Source organism: Rhinolophus hipposideros, assembly GCF_964194185.1.
Source record: "Rhinolophus hipposideros genome assembly, chromosome: 20".
Classification (NCBI taxonomy): domain Eukaryota; kingdom Metazoa; phylum Chordata; class Mammalia; order Chiroptera; family Rhinolophidae; genus Rhinolophus; species Rhinolophus hipposideros.
The window spans coordinates 15133102-15149437 of NC_138066.1; the positions used below are offsets into that span (position 1 = coordinate 15133102).

At 49.8% G+C, this 16336-nt stretch overlaps 1 protein-coding gene across 14 annotated transcripts in view; it reads right to left on the reverse strand.

The window, feature by feature from the left end:
- Positions 1-362: 362 nt before the first annotated feature.
- Positions 363-16336, reverse strand: part of RPH3AL (rabphilin 3A like (without C2 domains)) — a 147571-nt gene continuing 131597 nt past the window's right edge. For 4 of the 14 annotated variants that reach the window (XM_081029474.1, XM_081029473.1, XM_081029475.1 and 1 more), the window contains exons 7-9: positions 11583-11696; positions 9707-9853; positions 4209-7872 (exon numbers count right to left, since the gene is read on the reverse strand). In XM_081029474.1, the coding sequence (XP_080885600.1) occupies positions 7838-7872; positions 9707-9853; positions 11583-11696 (296 nt within the window). In that variant the 3' untranslated portion in view covers positions 4209-7837. Of the gene's footprint in view, positions 603-4208; positions 7873-9464; positions 9854-11582; positions 11697-16336 lie in introns of those variants that run through there. The other 10 variants (XM_081029471.1, XM_081029472.1, XM_081029477.1 and 7 more) reach the window with 4 other exon arrangements.

The following is a 16336-nucleotide window of genomic DNA, read 5'->3' on the forward strand; positions in this document are numbered from 1 at the left end:
GGGTTTTCCAGCTCCCCCTTCTTCCTCTTCAGGGTACTGATGGGATGACCATGCTCTCCTGGGCTTTCTGCACAAAGCAGCCTGGGGGGTGGGGCTGGGCGTGTGCAGGTCAGAGCCCTGCCTGTGTGTAGCCCTTGTGCCAGCTGCTGGGGAAGGGCAGGGATGCGGCAACTGGAGCCCTTCCCTGCAGGGGACAGACGTGGCAGAAGCTCTGCCACTGTTCTGGGTACAGAGCCTGGTGGGGTCCTTCTCCTCAAACGGTCTGGGCAAGGCCAGTGCCAGGTTTTCCTTTGGTCTCATCCCTTTCCTGTGCCGAAGAGCCTTTTCTAGCACTTGGATGAACAATTTGAACTGACTGGTCACATACATTTTGTGAACAGTTGAATCTTTCTGCGTGTGCACTAGAGTGTGGGGGTCCATCTCCCCTTCCAGTGCATTTCTGGCTGGTACCTGGGCGCTTCTCCCGTAGCTGGGCCTACCACCTTGTTACCTTATGCTGGAGGCTTCTTCTCCTTTCCCAGAGGCAAAGTGTAGGAGGGGCGCAGCCAGGGGTGGAGGATGAAGACAGGTGGGGTTTCCAGGTGGTCTTGGCCTCCTTCCTGCTGTGAATGTAGAGAGAGAGAGAGAGAAAGGGGAGCTTCTATGTTGGCAGTGCGGATGGGGATGGGTCCCAAACTACCACCTGGGATTTTCCCCACACCCCAAGGAGTCCTGCGGAACACAATTGGAAAACTCTATTTCGTTTAGTTCTTCCATCTCATAGATGGGGAGTGACACATGCAGAGAGCTGACTGCAGGGCCAGGATGAGGACCTGTGTCCCCCGATGCCCAGTCAGGGGCTCTGGCCTCCAGGCAGGCTTCCCATCAGCAGAGCGTTTGAGGACTCTCTTCATCAGACCTTGAGGGTGGATCCAGCTATACTTACAGCGTCTGCACCCAGAAGGAACAGCCAGGCCAGCCAGAACCAGTTACGTTGCACCATGTTCAGCAGCAGCTCCCAAAACCCGGGCTCCAAAGACCCTGAGAGGCCATCTGAGTAATGGAAGCTCCTGGAAAGCCTCTAAGCCACATCCACTCCTGCACTTGCCTCTATGTGGCCTGAAAAGACAGCTGCTTCACTGCACCTACCCCGGTGTCCCGATGAAGGAAAATTCACGAGAGCATCTGGTCTTGTCAGCCGCGCTGGGCCACAGGCATCAAACAGTGTCCAACTTGGGGGCAAAATCTCTGTGCAGCGATTGAGCTTTAATCTCATTTGTTACGTTAGCAGTAGGAAAATGTTCCATTGGGACAAGGGCTGACGTTACCCTATTCATCTAGAAGTTTCCAACTGTGCCGCCAACAAAGCCTGGCTGCCCTTCTTCTGTGTGCTCCTGGCTCCCTCCACCCTCAGAATCCTGACTCATTGTCACCAGCTTCCAGCTTCCTCTCACTCTGCACTGAGCAGTCGTTGTCATCTGACTGCCCTGCATTCAAATACGGGCTCTCTTGACTTCTCTGGGCCTCAGTTTCCTTCTCTGTAAAATGGGAACAACAGGAGTGTCTGCCTCATAGGTGGATGAGGATCCCTAAAGCTTGTAGAGGGTGATTTGCTCCACAAAAGGTAGCCACGATGGTGATTACACAGCAAAATGCTGCATCTCTCCCTGGCCAGCTCAGTGGCATTGAGGGCTCTGTTTGTTGTCAGCAAACAAAGGGGTGTGAGGAGGCGGGCAGCGAAGGAGGGTGCTGCTTCAAGTCCTTGAGGGGACTTTCTGCGAGCAGCAGCGTCCCTCTCCATGGCCGGCTGCATCCTACACTTGAGAACACTCTGTGACAGACAGTTCACTGGGGAGGCAGCAACAGAGATTGCCGACTTCAGGAGACCTTGATGTGCAATGCCAGAGAGTGGGCATTTTCTCCTCTGGAAAAAACGCCAGCCCCCACCTTTGCGGGAGGAAATGGCTCTCATCTGCTGGACCTGTGGGAGCTCTTTGCTCCAGGACTACAGGACAGGTGGGGGCAGTGCGTCTGTCCAGGGGTGACTCACAGCAGCAGGACTCTGTCAGAGGGTGGTCCCCTTGGCCTGTGGGGGCTGCGTTTCCTTTGCCAGCCTGGATCTCATCACCTGCCCATCACTCCTCTGCCTAGGGATGGCAGCCCAAGGAAATGCAGGTAGACTGCTTCCGCTAGATCAGTGCTTCTCCGAGTTTGGTCTCCCAACTGGGAACATCCACTTTCACTGGGAGCTTAAAAATGTACATCCTCCACCCCACTTCAGAATTCTGAGCCAGAAGCTCTGGGGTGGAGCCCAGTGACCTGTGTTTTAACACTGGGGGGAAGGCAGAGGCCACGTCTGTTTGGTCCACTACTGAACTTCAGCTTCTAACACTGCACTTGGCACCCGGCAGCTGCCCCATAAATACTGAATGGATTGAGCACCATTGTTCCCCAAAGGGAAGAGTGAGAACACTACCTCCATGCAGCCACAGCACCCATGTCCTTACGTCATGTAACAACTTCTGAGAGAGGCGTCACGTCTGAATTCTGTGGGAAGAATAACTAATAGCAGTGGTAGGAGCATTTTCAGGTTTTTGGTTTCCACAATAAACCTGTGAAGGAAGTGTTATCCCCATATTACAGATGAGGAAACTGAGGCACAGAGCAGTACCATAACTTCAGGTACTAAGTAGTAAAAGCTGGGATTTAAAACCAGGTGTCCCAAGTTCATGAGCTTCCCACCTGCTGCCTCTTTTAGGGACTACTTGGGTTATCTAGTATTTGGGACAAGTCATTTTTGTACTCCCCGATTTTCACAGATGACACAGAACACCCTCCACTCCACCCCCACCATGAAAGGCTCAGTTCCAAAAGTTAATTTATAAGTTGGTTGCTTGAGATTCAGCATTTTTGTAAAAACAAAAAAAAACAAAAAAAGATTTCTTGGTTCCCAGATCAGCCAGCCCACAAAGAGCTCTTGACTCCCTTTAGCTTCCAGACTCCATCTGCATTCCCTCTCCTTCCTGCAGCTGAGGGCTTCTGAGATTAACTCATGATGACACTGCTTCAGAACCCCACCGACCCTGTGACAAATCTCTAGGAAATACATTTGGGATTCACCTTGGGGGCTTATGGGATTGGGCCCCTCTCCTGGACTGGGTCTGACCCAGGCACAGGGTTCTGGTGGGAGCTGAATATGGGGGCTTGTGCCACATCAGGTCTGAGAGGTCCAAGGGGGCTTTGATCCCAGCACAGAGGTAGCTTAGAGCTGGGAGGACACCAGCCCCTTCCAGGCTGCATATTTGGATATAGGGTCCTCTGGGGCTATATTTCCTCTGCCAGGCAGGTCTTTATGGCCTCCCTTCCTCACTCACCTGCTATGGCCTCAGAGCTCTCACTCCCACCTTGGGACTTATCCTGAGTTTGATATGTATTTTCTATTAAAAAATCTCATTGTTAGAAATGTGGTATAATATGTAGTTTAAAAAGGCCCTAGTTTATAACCTAGGGCAGCAATCCCCTGTACCCCCCTCAAGTCCCTCTCTAGGCACCTTTAGAACTCTTCGCCACTTCTGCTGGTGTTTACCTTCATTTCAAAATATCATGCTGGTTTTATTTCTTGCTGTTTCAGTTTTATCTATTATATATCATGCCATATTATAAAATACCGCGGTATCACGTACAATCTCCCCAATACACATATGCTTCTTCTTATCCTTTTGTATATACTTATCTATCTCCTCTGTCCAATCTGGGCTGGCTGGCTTCGGACTCCAGCCCAGCCACACAGCCAGTGCCATCATCCTGGGGACTCTGTCCTCCTTTGACAGATCTCCAGAACCACAGATCTCCTGTGTCCCTGCTATTCTCTTTCCTGGTTTTCACCCTTGTTTGGCTGGAGCATATCCTCTAGTAGCTGCCTGAGAAAGACTGTATGGGAGGTATATTAAAAAAAAAAAATGGTCTGAAGATATCTTCATTCTACTGTCATTGAGGTTTGGCTGAATATAAACCTGGATTAGAAATCATTTCCTATCAGAATTCAGAAGATGCTGCTTCATTGTGTTCTGGCTTCAAAATCTGTTTTGAGAATTTCAATGCCATTTTAATCTCTGGTCCTTGGTATGGGACCAGTTTGTTTTTTTTCTCTTTGGAAGGTTTTAGAATTTTTTTTTCTTTAAGATTTTTATCCTGGTGTCCCTGAAGTTCCATAATAAGAAGCCTTGTTACAGTTCCTTTAATTTTTTATTTTGAAAGATTTCAGACATAGAAAAATAATACAAATATATAATGAAACATAAATATTACAAACCTATCTGTCACAGAGATTAATAAAACATTACCAATAAAGTTGAAACCCCTCCTTAATTTCATGCCTCCTCTTCTCAAGATGTATCTTGAAATCTGTTGTTTATCCTTCCTATGCGTTTCTTTATTCTTTCACTGCATAAAATATATGTTAATATATAACACTGTGCATGTCTTACAATCTCTATATAGACAGCGTTCTAGTGTATTTATTGTTGCCATCTGTTTCTTTGCTCAGAGTGGTTTGTGCTGAGTGTGGCCCCTCATTTTCACCACTGCATGACAGTTCCATTTTCTGACTATATCATGACTATAAGTATCTATTCTCCTGTCCATGGTATTTAGTCTGTTTCCAATTTTTCTAATAAACACGTCCTGCTGTGCACGTCTCCTGGAGCCCATAGAGAATTTCTATAGGGAAATGGTTCTCTGTTCTGTGGGCACATCGGAGACATCTAGGGAACTTTATAAAACACTGATGTCAGAGCTGTGCCCAAAGTTGATTAAACCAGAATCTCTGGGGGTGAGTCCAGCAGGAGCGCTTGTAAAGCTCCCCGGGTGATTCCAGTGAGCAGCCAGTGGTGACAACCTCTGCCCTAGACCAGTGCTACTCAAAGTGTGGTCCTCCCGCTGGCAGCACAGGTGTCACCTGGGAGCATGTTAGATGTACACTCTCAGCTTCTGGCCCAGACCTAGTGAGTGTGAGAATCTGTTTTATTAAGACCTCAGGTGATGGGTGTTACACTGCGGCTCAGGCCATGTGCGTCTTCATCTACAGGTATTGCCACATGGCTACTCAAGATGGCGGGTCATCCACATGGCGGTGGCTTTATGGCACTGTGCTGGGTACTTGGTGGGTTCTTTCTCTATGGAAGCTTGTTTCCTTCAGTCCTAGCAAATATTCTTGTATAATTTCGTCAACAATTTCCTCTATTTTCCGTTTTTGGTGTGAAGCTCCTGTTAGTTGGACGTTGGACCTTATGCATGGATCCTAACTTTTGGTTGTTCAGTTTTCTAGACTTTTTCCTCCTCCTTTCACATCTTTGCGTTTTTTTTTTTTTAATTTTATTGGGGAATATTAGGGCACAGTGTGTTTCTCCAGGACCCATCAATTCCAAGTCGTCCTTCAGTCTAGTTGTGGAGGGCACAGCTCAGCTCCAAGTCCAGTCACTGTTTTCAATCTTTAGTTGCAGAGGGTGCAGCCCACCATCCCATGCGGGAATTGAACCCGCAACCTTGTTAAGAGCTTGCGCTCTAACCAGCTGAACCATCCGACTGCCCTCACATCTTTGTTTTTGTGTTTTACTTTCTGGGAGATTTTCTCTCATCTTCTACCCCTTCTAATGCATTTTTAAATTTCTGTTATTATATTTTAATTTTGAAGAGCTTTAACACTTCCTTTTAAAAAATAACATTTCTTTCCTATTTCGTGGGTGAATCTTGTTAGACGGTTGTGCTCTGACCCCTTTCTTGTGTGTGTTGGAATCTCTGTATTTCAGTTGTTGGTTTTGGTTAACTCTTGGTGCCCTTGGCTATTCCCACTATGAGTGCAATACACCAAAGCTAACAAGAAGCTTTGTACATGTGCCCAGGGTTTGTGGACCTGGGGCCTCACAGTGGTGACTGGGCTGAGACAGGGGAATTACCAACATTAGGATCTGTTGATCTTTTTTCTTTGGTCAGTTTCCCAGAGACATTCAATAATGTCCTGCTTTGGGGAGGAGGGTGGACGGAGAATAGGCCCAGCTGTTAGCAGGGGAAGAGGGCTGAGGTTCTCCCCATTAACCATTGCCTCACCCCAGCCTTTGGCTGGGCTTAGGGTCCTCAATCCAGAATTTTCCTAGTTCAACCCTGTCTTCTACCAAGATCAGGGAAAGGCAGGGCAATCACAGGCCAACCAATACTATTTTCACACCCATCGTGAACGTCCCTCCAAGTTCTGAGCATTCTGCAGAGCGAATGGGCGTGTTTACCATTGGTTTTCTCTCTTATAGACATTTTGGGGAGTAGTGAAAGCTGGCACTATACAAGTTATATTCTTCCATTTTTCAAAGTTTTCAGACCTCTCTTATCTGCTGCCATCTCCTCTCCTATCTTTTTGTCTTTGTGGTTAATGCCATTTTCATTCCTTTATGTCATTTTAGCGAGGTTTTGGGGGCAGAGGAAATACAAATGTATTCAGTTCACCATATTTAATCAGAAGTCCTTGTCCATTTCATAAACATTTTTTACATATGTTTGTATCACTCATTTGGATTATTTGTATGTATACTTAATTTTTTTTTACATAGATAGCCTTGCTTTTTCCATTCAATGTTAGATTTGTGAGCTCTTAACACACAGAGACCCAGCTCATTCCTTTCACTGCAGCTTAGGAGGTGTCCCAGCAATCAGTGTATCACATTTTTTTCCATCCATTTCTCTACTGATCCATCTCAGAAACACAAATGAGTGTGGTCTTTTTATCAACACACTGGCTCAATGCAAATCCTAATCTTTATTTTTATTCTGAAGCATAACTTGTCCCAGGGAAGCAGGGAGCTTTTTTTTTACCGTCTGCCAGTAGCAAGGGCAAAAAAAGCTAATGGTGGGGGCCTGAGAGCCTGAAGAAAAGAAGGCCCTTTGAGGACAGGGTGGTGGGGGCAGTGGGAGAGCAGGAAGAATGGGAGGAAGGTACAGACACACACACACACACACACACACACACACACGTTCTCTCTTCAGGGAAGGGTTTTCCAGAAGCATTTGCCCATGCTTTGAATTAAGTATTTTTCATGCCAACAACGAACCTATTGAAGAGAAATGAATTAATGGCTTAGGGGAGCCTTGTGCCCCAGCTGGGGACTTGGCGGAAGGCTGATATTCAATGAGTGAATTTACAGTCTTCACCAGAACCCTTCTCAGCTCCACAAGCTGGGGAGAGGCTGAGCAAAACCCCGGGAGGCCATGGAGGGGTTTCAAGAAACAACAAAGAGCCAGGTTTCAACAGCAGCTCCTGGGCCAGCCCTGAGTGAGGGGAGGGTGCTGCCCCCACGCCCGGGAGTTGCAGGCAGAGGGAGCCCACCTGCTCTGGGCTCCACCACCCTCTCTCAGGGGCCAAGCTCGGCTTTGAAGAATAATGCTCCGGGTTGGATTTCTACTTCCATTAATACAAACATGGAGAACGCCTGCCTGGTGCCCTCTGAAACTTCAGTGCACATGGGTGGGGGGCCCACAGGGTGGGTCTGAAGGCCCTTCCTGCCCAACCTCAGACAAGAGCCAACTTCACACGGGGTAGACTGAGAGGGCAGTAGGGGAGGACAATAAATAAAGGTCATGGCTGAGTGGAATGGCTGGGGATGGCGATGAGGATGGCTCCCAAGGGAGAAGGGGTTCAGAAAGGCACTGGGTGAGGGGATGCAGCCCTCCAAACACTGGTTTGTTGAGTCAGAGGTCAGCTCCAGCGCCTGCATTCCCTCTCTCTCCCTCTAACTCTTCCACGGAGAAGTCTGCTCCGTGCACCAAACGGGTCTCTGCTCAGGGCAGGCAGAGGGGGTCCTCAGAGGCCACGTCAGCAGTGGGGACTCCCCGGGCTATGCCCTTTGCCTTTGGGGGAGAGAAAAAAAAGGTCGTTATAGGGTGCACAGAAGCAAGGTCCCTCCCTGGTGACCGCTGACAGTGAAATGGAGGCGATGGCAGGGAAGGCAGCTTCGCTTTCTGAAACTAACCAGGGGATGCCGGGAGAGCTGGGGGCTGGCGCCCTGGAAAGAGGGCTGCTCCCCTTCGCTTCATCGAAGGTAAGTCATCTACTCACCATGCTTCAGGGTGTCCAGTGAAACCTGGGATAATCAACACAGCTGATCTTCGATGCCAGAAGGAAAACACGGACACGGGAATATAAAGCTTTCCTTTAGGCCAATGTTTTTAAAGTTGCTTCTTAAGCACTGGAATCCTTTCTATGTACTGGCCACACAGCCTCCCCCTTCATTACTGGACATTTCCTAAGACCTGGGACTCAGGTAGGCCGTCCACAAGTGTGCTGCATCTTATTTTACCCTCCCTGCAATCCCGTGAGGGACATGATGGGGTCTACAGTTTAGCGACCATGGAACTGGGCGCAGAGAGATCAATTATTAGGTTGAATCATATTGAATGGCCAACATTCAATTATTTTTGACCTATAAAAAATGCAATTTCGTATTGAGTGAAATGGTGTGCCCCACTTCGCATGGCTATGGGTGGCAGGGCTGGGACTAAAACTCAGGCCTGCTTGATTCTGAACTGTCCCCTGCAGAGGAGTTCAGGAGGCTAGAGGGAGGGGAGAGGGCCCCCCTCTCCCTGAGACCTGCCCACTTGCTGTCTCTTTATGCCCTGCCCTGCAGCTTCTGAGGAACCCCTAGATGGGGAAGGGGGAGGAGGTGAGGTGGTGGGGAAGAGAAAGGAGGGAGGGTGGGGAGTGGGGAGCGGGCCAGAACTCCCACGTGGATTTCTGGTGGGTGGCTGCCAGTGAACCCAGGCTCCTGCAACTAACGCCCTGGAGATCAGCGGCTGTGAAGACCCACACGTGCACCAGGAGCGCCGTGGGTCCTATGGCCCTGGAGACACCAATTCCAGCCGGGGCTTCTTTCTTGAAGGAGACCAGGGGCTGAACATCACTTGCACAATTCTCCCTGGTTTGACTGTCAAGAGGCCTCCCCATCCCCCCCCCCCAACGCCCATTGTGGATCCCGAGCTGGCAGAGCACGGACAGTGGGCTTGGGGGGTGGTGATGGGAGCTTGGATTTTTGCCCTTGGTTTCCACACCCATCAAATGGGGCTAATAAGCCTCCTGCCTACTCCTCTGAAAGAATAAAAGTTGACCGTGGCAGTACAAGGACAGGCTGGGCTCTAATGCCACGAGCTCCAGTGGTCTCGAATTCTCCCTCTGATTTGGGCCCAGCCTAGGCTGGGCTGTTTCGGGTATAGATTCGGCTTCCTCAGCCACGTGGTAGGATTCTGGAGGTCAAGGACTGCTCTCTACCATCCCCAGCCCAAGTACGTGATGGGGCTTGGTGAGGATTGGATTGCCTGGCTCATTGTAGGTGCTCTTGAAACGGGAGTTACTGGGACTGTTATTGAGATGGGGAGATGCTTTGAAAGATTACACATTTTATAAAGCTGAGGATGGTAACAAGCATTGTTACAATTACTGAGAAGGAATAGGGATGGCTTCCGTTATTATTTTGGGTTCCCCTCTGTTCATTGCAGGCAGGGGTGGGGTCTGGCTCACCTCTGTTCCTTCACTGCCTGCACAGCACTCAGTTAACATAGAGAATTGAAAGCTTCATCTATAACTTTCCAGTTTGGGAGGGTTGAGTGAGAGAGGAGAAGGGCCCTGGGAGAGGAGGAGCAGAAGAGCGAGAGGAGGTCAAGGGGTAGGAAGCAGCCTCTGGGTACTCACTGGGGCCCTTTGGGTCCGGCCAGGGTGGGGAACCTCTCTGTGGGTCTGTAGGGCCTGTCCCGATCTCACTGGCCAGGCTGCTCTGGCTCCCCGAGAGGTGGCTGGGAGGGCGAGTGAGTGCCATCTTGGGGGACTCCACACTGCCACCTGCAAGAGACCATGTGTAGGCCTGAATGATTCAATGCTGGGCCCTTAGGACCTTAAACTGAGACAGGGATGATCTCAGCCTGTCAAGGAGCTGATGTAAAGCCTTCTCATTTGGATTTGTGGTGGGTGTCCATGGGACTGTCTGCTCAGAGCCCCTTATCCTGGGAACTGCCACTTCCTGCCCCCAAATGGCTGTCATGTACTAGCATGACCCTAGCCTCTGGCCACCGTTGATTGGTCCACAATATGTAAAGGCCACCAAGTGGGCCTTCAGGTCGTTTCATTAAGGAACAAGTAAAGTCACCAACATGAAAATCAGCAGTGAGGAGGAATTTTTCTTGCCTTCACAGAATGAGGGTGTGTGTTGGGAGAGGGTATATATTTTGGTAAACTCAATGGGATTATTCATTGCTGCCTTTCCTAACTAAAGGATCCTCACTTAAATATGGCTGTTAGTCTTTGCCTGGCCAAGAGGGCAGATGTGGGGCCTGCACTCCATCTTTTCCTATCCTCTAGACCCACGTGGTCATAGCTGAGAGTTGGGTGTGAAGGGAAGATTCAAGAGCTATGGTGATAAGGGAAAGGAGGGGAGTGTAGAACCTGCCCTGGAAACCAAGTCTGACTAGTAAGTTTCCTTTATACTTTCTTAAGACAACCTCTTTAACCTGAGGGGCCTAAGAGATCATGTAGTCCAGGGACAGTTTTCACCTCTTACGTCATTTTCACCTATTGATATTGACCACCTGGAAAACTGCACTGATGAACATTCATTCTGAGGCTGCATCAGGCTCTGTGGGAAAGCATATCATGATCAACTAGTAATGTCTGCCACGGACACAGGAGTGGGTGTGGGAAGTACGTGTGCCAGGCATGTGCCATTTCTGATCTAGCCAAAACTGCCATCCCCTGCAGGAATTCCTTTCCTATCAGCTCTGGCAGGAGATTGCCCAGCCTTGGTCCCAGGACAGCACGCTGAGGCATTTCATTCCAGTTTGGGGCAGTTATTATAAAACTTTCTATGTACTGAAATCAGCCTCCCTAAAACGTCTTTCAAATATCCCAGTGCTAACCTCTGGAGTAACTCTGAAAGAATCTGGTCTTTTCAGTAATTGGACGGAGCTGGTCCTTTCAGCTGGGAAGGCCCTTCATGTGTTTAAAGGAGAGGAACATGTGCCAGTGCCTTCTCTTCACCAGCCTCAGGGCCCCAGTTAACTCTTTCAAACGACAGAGTCACAGAGCTGAGCTCAGAGATGTTAAATTCAGAAGGAGCTTTGGAGAACATCTGTTTCACCCCATTTGTGCTACATAGAAGGAAACCGAGGCCCAAGAGGTCACAGTATGTATTTGGGGTCCCGTTGCAGTTTCATGGCAGAGCTGAGCTAGTCCAGAGAACTTTGTACCTGACTTTCCCAGGCTCATTATTCACGAAGCAAAAATCTCATCCAGGGTGCTCATAGTGAGCTGAGGAAGAAGCCTGGTGTGCAGGCTGAGGGCCAGGGAGGCTGCTGGACCTACCCTCCTCCCCGCCTGCGTATACACCATAGCCTCCTTTCCGCCTGCTCTTCCGCGGTGCTAAGACTTTAGCTTATAGCCATCCCAGCCCCAGGCCCACTTCTCCTCCCTGATCAGAACAACTCCGCGGACACTGGCTGGGCAGTGGCGGCCCAAGGAAGCAGCAAAGCCACGTGCACTGGGCTCTGGAAAGCAGCTGTGTGCTTCTCATGCTTACCTGATTCCCGCCAGATTTTGTCGCCTTTCAGGTCTCTGACCCCAGTGGGTGGGAGTCTATCCTCCAGGCTGCAGGAGCTGAGATCCGAGTCACTGTCACTATCGCTGGAAACCACTGGAAAGAACAGACACCAACACAGGAGGTCACTCCTACCAGCCACCAGCAGTAGGCATTTGGACAGAGAGGGCCAGGGCAGGTTTCCCCTCTTGCCAAGCCAAAGGGGCATAGAACCTCAGCTGGCCCTGTATCTGGGGCATGGGAACAATGGCCTTGGGGTGGCGACAGCAGGGTACTCCTCTCTGCCAGAAAGGTGAGTCCCAGTGTGAGGAGGCTGGGACTTGGGCCCAGGGCCCAGCACCAGTAGGGAGGGCTCACCCCTAGGCCACTCATCTCCACATGTCACCCCCAACCTGTGGCAGAATGAGAAGCCTCTCATTGTGGTGAGAGTCCACTATCCCCATTGCTGCAGGTGCAAATGCTCTGAGGCTCGTACCTGGCCACATGGAAAGGCACTGGTAATGCTCTGGAGTCATGGCAATTCCGGTCCTCACTGACCCTTACGGAACATTCCAGGCAAACGTGCTAACTCACTGATGCTTCAGAACACTGTCAGATAGGAAACAGCATCGTCCCCATTTTACAGGCGAGGAAACTGAGGCACTTGTCCAAGGTAGCAAGTGGAGGAGCCAGGATTCTAACTGTGGCAGAAGCCAGGATGCTAATTCCCCAGCCTGTGTTCCTAACCACTCCAATTCCACTGGAAGAACTGAACTGGGATCCAGCAGGCTTGCGCTATCATCCCAGCTTGTCCAGTAGCTCACAGTGGGGTCTGGTGGATACAGAAGGGAGCTGGGCTGATGAGGTGGGAATCCCAGGAGACAGGAGAGGAGAGCAAGCCCTCACAGTAAACACCCACGATGATAGAAATCCTTTTTTCTGGACTAAATGGAACCATATTTGGCTGGTTCATCACCAGTGGGTGTCATAATAGAGGATATATTCACATGTTGAACATTCTATTTTAATTTTAAGCACAGAAATGTACATCATTCCCCAATCTTTTCATGTAGGGCTTGGGTGTTGAAGATTGGGCCCACACGGTCTTTCCTGCCTAAACTGTATTATGTTGTGGTGTCTGCAATTCAGAGGTTCAGCGTCTTTACACTGGAGCAGAGTTTAAAGCCATGGGCAAAGCGAGATGAGGGCAGAACTCTCTAGTTTTCCACTTTTTTCTCTCATTTTTTTTTTTTTTACAGTTGTTCTGCCCATACCTAATTCAATAGCTTTTTAAAGCAAATGGCTTCTATGAAGACGTTTAATGAGACAACTCTGTGTCTTTTCTGACTCTTTTCAGCAATTTACATCACATTTAGTTTCATGATATAATTATAATAACAAGTGCAACTGCACAGAAAGGTTTCGAGTGACAGGTAAGCAGCTCTCACAGGTGACTAAGTCAGAGGATGGGATACGCGCCAGTGTGTTTTGTCCAGGGAATGAATGCAAAATGCTGACATGGAGGGAGGTTAGAAGGCGTTGAACACTTTCTGCCAGGTACTGTGCTGGGCAGCTAGTGGGCATTATCTTATTCAATCTGTCGAACAATGCTGTGCCATAGGGACCCATTTGGTGGGAGATGAGATAGGAAAGAAAATCTAGTCTGTATATACCAAGGGTGTTAAGAGGTTTCATATGATCCACTAGGCCCCTTCCGGAGCAGCATGCAGAGGAGAATCCGGAGATTGCATTAACACCCAGCAGGAAGGAGAGCCTGCTCAGTTAGGGAAATCCACTGTGGGTATTGGAGGGGAAATGGCAGGACCTATGCCATGTAGTTTCTACCCGAATCTAGAACCTTCTGGAAAGCTTTCATGTCTTCAGCCAGTGTCACCTTTCGGCTAAGGGAGTTAACAAGTCACAAACCAAGCAACCAGAGCTGGTTTCTATTTCAGTTCTAAGATATTCTCAACCCTGTACTTCCATAGCAGAGTGGCTGGCACACAGTAGGTGCTTCATGAAGCTCTGATGACTAACTGGCTCTACCCTCTCCCTTATCCCCATGTCCTGCCAGTTTCACCTCCTAAATGGTTCCTGAATCAATGCCGAGCTCAAGGCCTCATTATCTCCAGCCTGGATTCCTATGACAACCTCCCACTTGGCCCCACCTGCAGGCACCGCCTCCCCCCCCCCCCCAATGCTGCCCTGCACAGGGGACGCTCCAGCTAACACATGAGTCCCAGTTACCTGTCTTCAAAGGTTCCCTGTAACCTACAGGATCAAACCCTTTGTCTACTTGTCCTATCTCATCTCACGCTACCTGCTCCCTTATTCCAGCCTCCTCTGGTCCTACCGGCTTGGAGCTGCTGCCAAACTAGCAGTCAGCACCTCCTGCAATGACTCACTTCCCTCTGCCCAGAATGCCTTACCCATCGCTCTTCTCCTGGCTCAGGCAAACACCACCTCCTCCAGGAAGCCCTCCCCATTGCCTGTGCTCGGCTGGCTGAATGCCCTGTGCATTCTGCTATGACTGCACCACTTTGTGCTTCCTGGTCTATGTGTGTTTCCTCCAGCAGGACGCCAGCAGGGGCCAAACTGCACCTGGAATGAGGCTGGTGTGCTTCTCCTTCTGCAGGGCCTGACCCCCGTGGGTGGGGCAAGAGTGATGTAATGTGATTGTTCCCAAGCTTTTCCTTTTCTGTCTGCTCAAGGATTCTGCCTTTTCTGTTCTGTTTCCTTTCTTCTCCTGCCCTCAGGAAGAGTCCTGCTTTGGCTTCTTGGGCTTTTGTGATGTAGAATCAAAAGGAGACTGAGACGAAGACAGGTGGTGATCCCCATACCCCCTTCACAGTATTTCAGAAATGCAAGTAAAGGTCTGACTACTCTGCAATTGTTTTTCAGGTCCCCGACGGGATTTCTTTGATCATGATTCCACTGAGATGGGACCTCATTGGCGTCAGTTTTATAAGCATTTACGTAGTTTTTGACTTACTGACTAAACACCAACCCCGTGGGTCCCCAGACAGAGGGAGTGGGAGGTGGGAAGAAGGCAGCAAGCAGCTCCCCTTGTCTTCCTTGGCAGCTAAAAAGGAATCAGGGAGGATTCTGCCCCCCTGCCCACTCCCAGCAGTGGGGGCAGGTGTGTGTGTGTGTGTGTGTGTGTGTGCCCAGCGGCCTGTTAAGCAGTGGGAATCCCAGTGGGGAGTGGTGACTGATCTGCACACTGGTTTCCCCATCTCTTTGGCAGAGATGATTAAGGATAATGCATGCGTCCTTCCTGACTTGGAATGTTCCATCGCCCCCATGCTTGATATGCAAGATCTTTGTGGTTCTGGGGCTGGGGGGACATGAGGCCGGGGCAGCAAGGAAAACATGGGGCTCTATGGTTAAAATAATGCCTGGATCCTTTGGTGCTAATGGGCAGGTGCCCCAGGGCACAAAATACCAAGAACTCAAAAGGAGACAATGAGAAAGGATGTCCCAGGCCATTTCTTCACCCTCGTCCTCGGCTTGTCATCTGTCATACCTGGTCACCGCATTAGGTTGGGAATGGGCGTGGGCTTAAAGTGGAAGGAGATTGTGCTGTGCTATATTAAGGAGAGCACTTTTTTCCCAAAACACCAACCCTGGAGGCAGCTTGGGTGCCACGTTGCTGAGATCCTATGTGGTACTTACGTTGTGCAAGGTTTAGAATAAAAACAAAAACCTCCCAGTTATGGTCAATTGGCTTGTTCTTTGTCTCCTTTTATGGACCCCAAGGGCTACAGCTGTGAAAGGGGAGAGTAGCCCCGGATGACAATGAGCTCACAAAGGCATCAGAGAGCAGAGAACCAGCCAGCTGACAAGACCCAATCCTTTGGGATGCGTCTCCCTCGGCTCAAGCATTTTTGCTCATCGTGTCTGGGATTGTGAGCTAGGGCCAGGCCCTCAGCTTAGAGGGCTTTGTGGGGGCAAACCCATTTCCACTTCTAATCTGCTCTAAGAAACCCCCTCAAAGACAGAAGGTGAGCCGCACACCAAGAAAACACTGCTGAGCATGTCCCTGGATACAGCGCGACGCAAACGTTGTTTACCCAGATATTCCTCCCACAGCAAAGGAAGAAGTTTATCTTCTTCCTCCCTCTCCAAATGTACAACCCAAACCTTGGCTAATTTGCCATTCGATTGCCGTCACTACCTTTCTCCCTGCACAGCAGCTGTGATCGTAAATCTTCCAGGTCTATTAACAAAGCTTTTAGGCTCATAAATCTTTTGGCCCTTGCTCTTCCATCCTCAAAAAAAAACCACTCTGTGTATCTGAAGGCTGATTCCTACCCCCTCTTATTCCCCAACGGTTGAGGCTAGGATGGCTCGGTGATGAGTGCTTGTATTCTGCCCACGCCTAATTTTTCAGATTGAAGACGGGAAAACACCAGGGGAAGACTGGTCCCAAGAGCCTCCCCAAGAAGGCGGCATCCCCAAATGAATTCACCTGAGCTTTGCCATGATGCAGGGAGGACGGAGAGCCTCCCCCTCCAGGGGCCTGAGCTCATGGACCACTTGCTTGAGGACCTGGCATCCCTGACATTTTGCCATCAGGCCCCAGAAGGGGCTGCCCGACTCTGTTCAGCTTTCATCCTCAGCAGTGGACAGCCATGCCCACTTCTCTGGGGATAGGCCAACTTTTTTTTTTTTCCTTCCCCTGGCTTGCTCTTGGATGGATTTGCGATTTGACTGTCACCATGGAAACCCAGATTTTTGGCACACGAAGGTGGGGG